General features: G+C 41.7%; 1 protein-coding gene across 3 annotated transcripts in view; it reads right to left on the reverse strand.

Annotated features, from left to right (window-relative positions):
• Positions 1 to 12,240, reverse strand: part of EPHA5 (EPH receptor A5) — a 512,956-nt gene that overhangs the window by 65,169 nt on the left and 435,547 nt on the right. For all 3 annotated transcript variants that reach the window (XM_077476128.1, XM_077476127.1, XM_077476126.1), the window contains exon 8: positions 5,593 to 5,698. In XM_077476128.1, coding sequence (XP_077332254.1) covers positions 5,593 to 5,698 — 106 coding nt within the window. The remainder of the gene's footprint in view (positions 1 to 5,592; positions 5,699 to 12,240) is intronic.

Here is a 12,240-nt window from a genome sequence, read left to right on the forward strand (position 1 = left end):
TATCGAACTGTTGTAACAATGAAAACGAAAATTAAACATTTATTTATGTCAGATCTTTTGTTTTTCGGATTTTGTGCTTTCGTTATCGTTTGTCAAAACGAAAACGAAAATAGCTGAAATTCGGACGAAAATGCATTCGGACGAAAACGAATGCACATGTCTAATTAACACAATGAGCACAACATCATAGAGCATTTGAATAATGTCAGTTCCATTTCCATGAATATTGCTGACCACACATAGTGGCTCATTTGCTAAAGAAGTAAACAATTTCGACTTTGTAAAGTAAAAGTTTTTGTAGCACAGTGAATAAGGAGAAGTTGTCTATTAAATGATATGCATTTCAAAAATCCAGTTTTTTGTTATTTCCCTTGCCCATGGTTGAGTATTTAATGTGAAAAGCTTTACCTTATCCACTAATCTAAGTGAACATTTATTTTCCCAAGTGGAAGTCTCTACTTCTTTAATAAACCTACGTTGTAAACTTCATTAACCCTACATTACTTGTGATTTGGAAGGAATTTTGCATTTAAAAGATTAATATAGTTTAACTACTTCAATACCGGACATTTTCACCCCCCGACCAGGCCAAATTTCAGCTTTCAGCACTGTCAGACTTTAATTAGACAATTGCACAGCCATGCAACACTGTACTTAAATGTTTACCTTTTTTTTACACAAATAGAGCTTTCTTTTGTGATTTTTTATTCTTCATAAATTCTGGCCAAAATTCATACTGCTACATTTCTTTGGTGAAAATAACCCAAATCATCTCCCTTTTCTTGGTCTACCTGACCTTGACCTTTTCATCTTCTTATTAAGTGCTTAAACAGTACTGACTGGTATATTCAAGGCTTTGGATATCTTTTTCTATCCTTTTCCATTGTTGTAAAGTTTCATTACCTTGTTACGCAGGTCATTTGACTGTTCTTTTCTATCTTCTCCATCCATGTGAGAGCTAACAAACTCATTGACTATTTATACACAGACACTAATTGTAATTTAAAAAGCCACATATGTGGGAAATTAACCTTTTAATTGCCATTTTAACCTGTATGCGCCACCTTCTGTGTCTATACCAAGGCCAAACATGGGCTTGTAAGGGTAGGTACATTTTTTATCAGGGTAATTTTGGTGATTTCTGTTATCATTATGATTTAAAAAGGATCCAAATATGTGATAATAAATGGCTTCATGTGATTGCTATACTTAAATAAAAGACAGTTTTTTTGGCATGATCAGTCATATTTTCAATATTAATGCCAAAATTTCACAATTTCTACCAGGGTATGCAAACTTTTGAGCATGACTGTATATGTACTGTGTTGTTTAACAGTTCTCATGTGTGTACCTCTCCACTTATCCTATATTTGTACGGGCTGCGTCCCTGTCATTTTACTGCATCAAGGTGCATCCTGTATTGTCCCCATTTCTTTCAGGGATAGTTCTTATTTGCCCTCTACCTTTGTATGCTTACTTTATTATTTAATAAAATGTTTGAAAAAGAAAATAACCCAAATCAGTGTATATTATTTATTTATCATGTGATCTGCTGTGATTGGTCACAGCGATCAAATGGTATCGGCAAAAGCCCAAGTACACTGATCTGCCATCTTCTGTGTCCGGTGGACACAGCGGGTGACAGATCGCATTGAGGCATTGCCTGGGGGATGTGCACAAGGCTGATCCTGGGAGGACGTCATATGACTTCCACCCAGGATGGCACAGCCCCCACTGGGCCATCATTTTACATTAGGCCTGGGATGAAGTGGTTAAATAAAGTTAAGGCTCAGGCCAGTTGTCTTCCACTACTGACTTCAGACCACTGGCTACCTCCTCCTTGCAGGCATTCCACCTAATTTTTTTAAGGATTCATTATGAAAGGCCTATAAGAGGCCCTGCTTAGGCCACAGCCTGTAGAGGACGGCAACGAATGTTCTGAATACAATGGGGGATGTACTGTGTATATGAATGAGGAAAATAAAGATGGGCAATTGACCCCAATTTATTTAGTGTACAGTTACCCTTTATGTTTTGTAACGTGATTCATAGCTGCATATATGCATTAATATGTCTGTATCATAATGGTTATTAAATAAACATGTTTTGCCAGTCTTGAGTAAGTCAGATGAGGGACTGTGAACAATATTTGCACCAACGTTTTAAAATGTATACATAGAATAAAACATTACATAGTTTACATAGGAAGAGATGCTCTAACCAGTACTTTAATTTAGATATACCATATTTTGCCTACTAAATCCATATTGTATGCTAACCATCAACATTATATTAAAATGCCTTCCCAAAAAGCAGACATCATAATTAGATTAATTTATATATTTCCAACAATTTCTATTTCATGGCCCAAAAAATAAATAAACAATCTCTGTAGAAATATGTACTCCAGAGATACGTAAATTCATTTTCTAACTGTGAATAAACAATTAGATTTCAATCATTAATGGCTGTGATTCCCTGCAAGCCAAGACCTAGTAGTTGCAATTTATGCAAATACATTTATATTTTGTCTTGTTCTGACCCCAATTATCTAGATAATTACTGGAGACTCTCTGGAAAGACAAATTAACCGTTTACAGAGCATTCTGCTATAACTCGCTTGACCCTCAAAATGACAATGCTCCCAGAACTTTGGAAATATATAATCTTATTAGTTGGATGGAAAAACTAAGTGGTTGTAGCTTAATGGGAAATCCAAACTTATTATGAATTTGATTAGAAAATAAACATACTTTGGTCTGAAAATTAATGGCGAAAAACTTAAATTTGCAGGGACTAGTTTTTATGGGCTTTTCTCTTTTACCTCAACATATTGATCTGTGAAGAAATATAAAACCAACTGCAAGTGTATTATATAAATGTATAAATAGTTATACAAATGTTTATTAAACTAAAGAGAAAAAAAATATTATTTGCATATATAATGTGTATTTTTATTATTAAACCATTTATATATGCTGTGTTAAAAAAAAATATACTTGGTCCTGTGTTTATTCCATTTTATTGAAGCATTGAAGCACTTTTGTAGATAATGCAAACAATGGTGAAGTTTTTTGAATGCTTAGAAAACTGGGAATAAAAGGGAAGTCCTGTAAACTATACTGAAGTGTGCTACAAAAGATTTTTAATAGAACAGTATACATATATTCCTGTATAGTCTTGCCAGAAATAAGGCTAAAACTTTGAAAAGCAATCAAAGTCCTTCCTTTACCAAAATTAATTACCAAAACCAAAGATCTAAAGTCCATTCTGTTTGGCAAATTGGAGCTGCAAATCAGCACAAAACGTATAATTCACAAAAAAGGTGATGTAATGACAGTAGTGCATTGCATTCCTATATGTCTGGCAAAATTGAGTACTGTCTGTGATTATTATTATTATTATTATTATTATTATTCAGGATTTATATAGTGCCAACAGTTTGTGCATTCCTTTACAACAACAGGGAAGACACTACGATTACAATGCAATTTAATACAGGAGGGATCAGAGGGCCCTGCTCATTAGAGCTTACAATCTAGAAATATATTTTTTATTTATTTAATTATTTTTATTTGCACTAACATACAATTTTTCAGGACACGCTTTTGTGGTATGTCCCCTTCTTCAAGGTTCAAGCAGTACAGATTCACAAAAGTTGTAGCAGAATGTTAAAATGTAAAACAAACAATAAAAAAAAACACAATCTCTGAGGGAAAAGAAAAAAGAAGAAAGAAAAGAAAAGAAAAACAAACATCTACAAATCAATGCATATGGAAATGGTAATAAAGCTAGCAGTACAGTTAGTGAGAGTTAGGGAGAGCTATAGACTGGGGGGATGGCAATCACAGAGGGGGTCGTAAAACTGTAGTATTATGGGTAAGAAAACCAATATCTAAAGTTAGGCTGGTGTTTTTTGTGTCAAAAAAAAGTATTCTTAGTCCAAACGTTTTTCTTTCTAAAGTTCTAAAATCCCCTTTAAGAATGAAAACATTGAGGTCTATAGTGTGGTCCGGTTGTGAGAAGTGGTGTACCACATGTGTGCAGAAACTGTCTTCTTTATGTTCCTTGATGGTATGTCTGTGTAAATTCATCCTCGCTTGCAACTTCTGTCCTGTTTCACCAACATAAGACCCTTTTCTACATCTTTTGCATTGGATGAGGTACACAACATTACTGGAGGTATAGCTGACGATTCCATGATATCAAAATATTTATGTCTGGGAAAACACTATTTATCGCGTGTGAGGTAAGGGAATTTCTAGGTGTCAAGGAGAACATATGCATGCAGCCATCTACAGTGGTTGCTATGTGCCCTGCTATATAGAAGGAAAATCTAGTGCTCTGCTAATAGAAAGACAAGCAATAAGCATGGTAACACCAATACAGCTGCATTTCAAGGAAGTTACACAATCTACTGTTGAGGAGGTGAGGTTGCACATGTGCAATGGCAATTGGAATGAGCAGAATAATTGCTTTCAGTTAGTGATCCAAAACTTAAAAGAAGTTGGGTCACATAAACATTTCTAAAACACATGGATAAATGGCTCAATCTTAGGAAATTCTACAATTTAGAATTACAGCACTCTGAATCCAATCACAATGACATGCCCTTACATGGCCCAAACTAAGCCATTCAAGCAGGATATTCCATGATATATGAACTGAAATGTTTTGCACAAAAACAAGGTCACTATTTTGCTTGTCTGATCAGCAGCTATAGAAAGCATTCTATGCCAAGTAGAGTTTCTTGTTAACAAAAGGACGTTCCTTCAGTTACTAAAAGTTTGCATAAGGTCATTGGTTGTTTGCAGTTCCAGAAGTATAGAGACAGGAAGAGGACAGGCATTCCTGCAGTAAATATTTCTCCAGGATCCTGATACCTGCATAACACGGGTCCCTGAGACATACATCATTATAGGTAAGTAATGTGACTAAAAACAGGGCTGCACTAGCATAAGGTTGCTTGGGCACCAGGCTAGGGGCAGCACAGGGCCGCTGATAAGGCAGTATAGCCAGTGCTCTGGCCCCATCAGTTCAAAATAAGGGCCCAAGCACTTGACAAGCAGGAGGGTCTGCTATTGCCTTATTTCTGATAATCTTGTAGCTCCCATGCAGTGCTGCTATCTTCTCCTCTTCTCCCCCTGTCTGCGCTGCAAGGGGATTGGTTCTAGTATTTTCACCTCCACCGCTCTTATCGCACCGGCCCTCTGCTGTCTAGTTCCCCTGCATGCCCCCTCCCTTGCAGCCAGCTCCCTAGTCTCCCACTGGCAGCTGCAGCAGGCCGTGGACAGGGATCCTTGCACTGGTCCTGACTAAAGATATAGGGAGTTTTTTTTAGCTAAACTTCAACTTAAAATAGGTGAAAAATAAAATCACAGTTTAGGAACTGTTCATGAAGGAATGAGGAACATGTTCATGGGTTCACAAAACATTTTAGAAGTTGGAATATACTATTGGCCTGTGTAAATGACACAGACATTTATTGCTGCCACATAATAATAAGCAGACAATTATCTTACATTTTGATTGAAAATGTACATTGTGTATAAACTGCAGTTTCTTGTTTCAGAAGCATGACTTTCTACATACCTTCCACTGAGAAGAAAACCGACAACTCCAGCAAGCAGAATAACCCCCACTGTGATAGACACAGCTATTATAGGAATCTGGCTCTGATCACCGGTTGCAGCAAATGCTGAGTGAATAGACAGAAAACAGAGATTACGGTTTTAATTTTACCCAGTACACAGGGGGATTCAGAGGATTTAGCAACTGCAGCTTCTGCAAAACTGTTTAGTTACAAATGCGTTTATAGCGGTGTCATAAGTTTTTAAATGAATTTGTATATTTAAAGCAGAACCTAAAGCTAGCCATAAATGGCTTAAAATGTAGCCGGTTCAGCTGAAACCATTCAAATTTCAATCCATCCATGGGCAGCCTGGTTGTACTGAAGTCAATCAATAGACAACCACCAGTCCAACCAGCCTGTCAGGTTTTTCTCATGCCATACCTGTCAGCAGTGGCTCTGATGGCAGGAAAGCCTCCCACTGTTAGAATACAATAATCAAGACACATCAAGATTTCTGTGTTGATGAGTCAAGTGGTTTTAAGAAAACCGCATAATCTATGGCTTGCTTTAGAAAGATATCTGGTAACCTTTAAATTATACACTTTCAGTTGGGGAAAATAATCATATTTGCTAAATACTCAGAATTGGTGAACAAAGGGAATTTCTATAATGCCGCCATGTCTGTTTACAGAAACATTTCTGCAATCTCCAATGAACTTTTTGATTTGAAGGGAACTTTGCTATTATGTAAAGCTGAACTAGGCAGATATAATGCACATAGTAATTGGACAACACCGGTATTAATTGTTTGTTCTATCCTCTTTTTTTGTTTTGTACACCCCTTGGATTTGCACACCTTAGACTTAGAATCGTTGTGAAGAAACACCAGCAAATTGTAATTTTAAGATTTACATACATACATACATTTTTATGAAAAAATATTTTTTTCTCCTTTATGAATATTATATATTCAATGTGATCTCAGTGTGGTAATAGAAACCTGCTATACAACTTAATTCTGTATTCCCCTTCAAAAAAGATAACATTTAGTTATAATTTATGACCACAGCAAGTCTGCAGTAACCATGGCAAGCAACCACAGATCACCTTTAATTAGTCCAAGTAAATCTGTTAAAAAGCTAATATCCAATTGGTTGCTATAGGGAAAAACAGCAGACATATTAAAAACACCCCTTTACAAAATATTTTGAGGCCAAAATACAGTGCTTAGGGCCATCTTTAATATTGATTGGTAGTGATGGCCGAACGGTTCGCCCGGCGGTCGTTTCGCGGCGAATTTCCGACATTCGCGGTCCGCACGTTCGAACGCCTTTTTCCGTCGTTCGCCGCGGCGGACTTACGTGTTTAATGTATACAAGAACTTTAACCTTTGGTGACACGTTTATCATGTGATACAGGACAGCCAATTGAGACATGACAGCACATGGACACTTGTACATTCCCCCTAACCTATAAATACACCCGATCCGGTGGCCATTTTACATTCTTTCTTCTGTTAAGATAGGGACAGGTTCCTGTGTGGAGTAGGGAGAGATAAACCACTAGCTATTTGGTACACAAAAGTTCTTTTCAGGACTGGTATAGGTGTTAGGTGTTGATAGGTTTGCTGTGCTGCTGATTCTTGCAGCAGCCTGAGTGTCTTTTGTTAGTTTAGAGAAAGGGAAAGGACGGTGTATGCTACAGGGACAGCCAGATTAGTCTTTCATCATCATCATCATCATCATCATCATTAGCTGTTACTATCAAGGTCCACAAAAGAGCTGTTCCAGTAACCACTAATCGTTCTCTTTTTTTGCCAATTTGTATAGGGACAGGAAGGAAGCAGTGTTGTCAGGCAGTGAGGGTAATTTTAAAGACTTGCTGTTATTATTAGTTCCACAAAGGTTCTTTTCAGGACTGGTATCAGTGGTACAGTAATAGGCTTGTACATGTATAATATTCTTTCTTCCAAATATAGAAAGGATATTATACTTGACTGCTGCCCTTCTGCTGCAGTCTGCTAAACATTCACAACTCACTTGTTCCACAAAAGTTCTTATAAGGACTGGTAACTTGGTATAGGGTGCTACGGTACATAGGCTTGAGTGCGGTACAGTCTGCTGTTCTGTAAGGACCGCTATCGGTCCACAATAGATAGGGTTGACGTGCACCACTGCTGACCGCTGCCCTATACTGCAGCAGTCCTTCAGCGGTATAGGGACTGACGTACAGTCTGCTAATCACTAACACACAACCTGCTTGTTCCACAAAAGTTCTTATAAGGACTGGTAACTTGGTATAGGGTGCTACGGTACATAGGCTTGAGTGCGGTACAGTCTGCTGTTCTGTAAGGACCGCTATCGGTCCACAATAGATAGGGTTGACGTGCACCACTGCTGACCGCTGCCCTATACTGCAGCAGTCCTTCAGCGGTATAGGGACTGACGTACAGTCTGCTAAACACTAATACACAACCTGCTTGGTCCACAAAAGTTCTTATAAGGACTGGTAACTTGGTATAGGGTGCTACGGTACATAGGCTTGAGTGCGGTACAGTCTGCTGTTCTGTAAGGACCGCTATCGGTCCACAATAGATAGGGTTGACGTGCACCACTGCTGACCGCTGCCCTATACTGCAGCAGTCCTTCAGCGGTATAGGGACTGACGTACAGTCTGCTAAACACTAATACACAACCTGCTTGGTCCACAAAAGTTCTTATAAGGACTGGTAACTTGGTATAGGGTGCTACGGTACATAGGCTTGAGTGCGGTACAGTCTGCTGTTCTGTAAGGACCGCTATCGGTCCACAATAGATAGGGTTGACGTGCACCACTGCTGACCGCTCACCTATACTGCAGCAGTCCTTCAGCGGTATAGGGACTGACGTACAGTCTGCTAATCACTAACACACAACCTGCTTGTTCCACAAAAGTTCTTATAAGGACTGGTAACTTGGTATAGGGTGCTACGGTACATAGGCTTGAGTGCGGTACAGTCTGCTGTTCTGTAAGGACCGCTATCGGTCCACAATAGATAGGGTTGACGTGCACCACTGCTGACCGCTGCCCTATACTGCAGCAGTCCTTCAGCGGTATAGGGACTGACGTACAGTCTGCTAATCACTAACACACAACCTGCTTGTTCCACAAAAGTTCTTATAAGGACTGGTAACTTGGTATAGGGTGCTACGGTACATAGGCTTGAGTGCGGTACAGTCTGCTGTTCTGTAAGGACCGCTATCGGTCCACAATAGATAGGGTTGACGTGCACCACTGCTGACCGCTGCCCTATACTGCAGCAGTCCTTCAGCGGTATAGGGACTGACGTACAGTCTGCTAAACACTAATACACAACCTGCTTGGTCCACAAAAGTTCTTATAAGGACTGGTAACTTGGTATAGGGTGCTACGGTACATAGGCTTGAGTGCGGTACAGTCTGCTGTTCTGTAAGGACCGCTATCGGTCCACAATAGATAGGGTTGACGTGCACCACTGCTGACCGCTGCCCTATACTGCAGCAGTCCTTCAGCGGTATAGGGACTGACGTACAGTCTGCTAATCACTAACACACAACCTGCTTGTTCCACAAAAGTTCTTATAAGGACTGGTAACTTGGTATAGGGTGCTACGGTACATAGGCTTGAGTGCGGTACAGTCTGCTGTTCTGTAAGGACCGCTATCGGTCCACAATAGATAGGGTTGACGTGCACCACTGCTGACCGCTGCCCTATACTGCAGCAGTCCTTCAGCGGTATAGGGACTGACGTACAGTCTGCTAAACACTAATACACAACCTGCTTGGTCCACAAAAGTTCTTATAAGGACTGGTAACTTGGTATAGGGTGCTACGGTACATAGGCTTGAGTGCGGTACAGTCTGCTGTTCTGTAAGGACCGCTATCGGTCCACAATAGATAGGGTTGACGTGCACCACTGCTGACCGCTGCCCTATACTGCAGCAGTCCTTCAGCGGTATAGGGACTGACGTACAGTCTGCTAAACACTAATACACAACCTGCTTGGTCCACAAAAGTTCTTATAAGGACTGGTAACTTGGTATAGGGTGCTACGGTACATAGGCTTGAGTGCGGTACAGTCTGCTGTTCTGTAAGGACCGCTATCGGTCCACAATAGATAGGGTTGACGTGCACCACTGCTGACCGCTCACCTATACTGCAGCAGTCCTTCAGCGGTATAGGGACTGACGTACAGTCTGCTAATCACTAACACACAACCTGCTTGTTCCACAAAAGTTCTTATAAGGACTGGTAACTTGGTATAGGGTGCTACGGTACATAGGCTTGAGTGCGGTACAGTCTGCTGTTCTGTAAGGACCGCTATCGGTCCACAATAGATAGGGTTGACGTGCACCACTGCTGACCGCTGCCCTATACTGCAGCAGTCCTTCAGCGGTATAGGGACTGACGTACAGTCTGCTAAACACTAATACACAACCTGCTTGGTCCACAAAAGTTCTTATAAGGACTGGTAACTTGGTATAGGGTGCTACGGTACATAGGCTTGAGTGCGGTACAGTCTGCTGTTCTGTAAGGACCGCTATCGGTCCACAATAGATAGGGTTGACGTGCACCACTGCTGACCGCTCACCTATACTGCAGCAGTCCTTCAGCGGTATAGGGACTGACGTACAGTCTGCTAATCACTAACACACAACCTGCTTGTTCCACAAAAGTTCTTATAAGGACTGGTAACTTGGTATAGGGTGCTACGGTACATAGGCTTGAGTGCGGTACAGTCTGCTGTTCTGTAAGGACCGCTATCGGTCCACAATAGATAGGGTTGACGTGCACCACTGCTGACCGCTGCCCTATACTGCAGCAGTCCTTCAGCGGTATAGGGACTGACGTACAGTCTGCTAATCACTAACACACAACCTGCTTGTTCCACAAAAGTTCTTATAAGGACTGGTAACTTGGTATAGGGTGCTACGGTACATAGGCTTGAGTGCGGTACAGTCTGCTGTTCTGTAAGGACCGCTATCGGTCCACAATAGATAGGGTTGACGTGCACCACTGCTGACCGCTGCCCTATACTGCAGCAGTCCTTCAGCGGTATAGGGACTGACGTACAGTCTGCTAAACACTAATACACAACCTGCTTGGTCCACAAAAGTTCTTATAAGGACTGGTAACTTGGTATAGGGTGCTACGGTACATAGGCTTGAGTGCGGTACAGTCTGCTGTTCTGTAAGGACCGCTATCGGTCCACAATAGATAGGGTTGACGTGCACCACTGCTGACCGCTCACCTATACTGCAGCAGTCCTTCAGCGGTATAGGGACTGACGTACAGTCTGCTAAACACTAATACACAACCTGCTTGTTCCACAAAAGTTCTTATAAGGACTGGTAACTTGGTATAGGGTGCTACGGTACATAGGCTTGAGTGCGGTACAGTCTGCTGTTCTGTAAGGACCGCTATCGGTCCACAATAGATAGGGTTGACGTGCACCACTGCTGACCGCTGCCCTATACTGCAGCAGTCCTTCAGCGGTATAGGGACTGACGTACAGTCTGCTAAACACTAATACACAACCTGCTTGGTCCACAAAAGTTCTTATAAGGACTGGTAACTTGGTATAGGGTGCTACGGTACATAGGCTTGAGTGCGGTACAGTCTGCTGTTCTGTAAGGACCGCTATCGGTCCACAATAGATAGGGTTGACGTGCACCACTGCTGACCGCTCACCTATACTGCAGCAGTCCTTCAGCGGTATAGGGACTGACGTACAGTCTGCTAATCACTAACACACAACCTGCTTGTTCCACAAAAGTTCTTATAAGGACTGGTAACTTGGTATAGGGTGCTACGGTACATAGGCTTGAGTGCGGTACAGTCTGCTGTTCTGTAAGGACCGCTATCGGTCCACAATAGATAGGGTTGACGTGCACCACTGCTGACCGCTCACCTATACTGCAGCAGTCCTTCAGCGGTATAGGGACTGACGTACAGTCTGCTAAACACTAATACACAACCTGCTTGGTCCACAAAAGTTCTTATAAGGACTGGTAACTTGGTATAGGGTGCTACGGTACATAGGCTTGAGTGCGGTACAGTCTGCTGTTCTGTAAGGACCGCTATAGGTCCACAATAGATAGGGTTGACGTGCACCACTGCTGACCGCTCACCTATACTGCAGCAGTCCTTCAGCGGTATAGGGACTAAGAGTTTTGTCACAGGGTCATTTAAAAAATGACAGGCAGAGGAAGAGGCAGGCCCTTCCGCAGGGGTGGTAGGGGTAGGGCAGGAGCAACAGGCTTGAGCCAAAGTGGGAAGTTGCAGAAGGTGCGTTCAATTACTTTAAAGGATGCACCAGACTTGGTTGAGTGGCTCGCTCAGCCTTACTCTTCTGCACCCTCCTCATCCTCTCGATCTGCACCCTCTTCTTCACTCTCTGCTATGTGCACCCCCAAAGACACTACCACCAACAACACGACCACCACCACCACCACCACATACCTTCCGCTTGAGTCACTGGAATTATTTTCCGATCCATATCAAGAGGACATTTCTGATGCGCAGCCACTCTTGGTATTGGATCAGGAAGAGGAGGTAGCAACAAGCGCTACTCAGCAGTCTGACGCCAGTACCCAGATCAGCCCAAGGAGGAGGTTGGTCCCCGGTGTTGCTGCCTACTCCGAGATCTCT

The sequence above is a fragment of the Lithobates pipiens genome, unplaced genomic scaffold, assembly GCF_037356315.1.
Source record: "Lithobates pipiens isolate NorthernLeopardFrog02 unplaced genomic scaffold, aLitPip1_a1.2 Scaffold_13, whole genome shotgun sequence".
Lineage (NCBI taxonomy): Eukaryota > Metazoa > Chordata > Amphibia > Anura > Ranidae > Lithobates > Lithobates pipiens.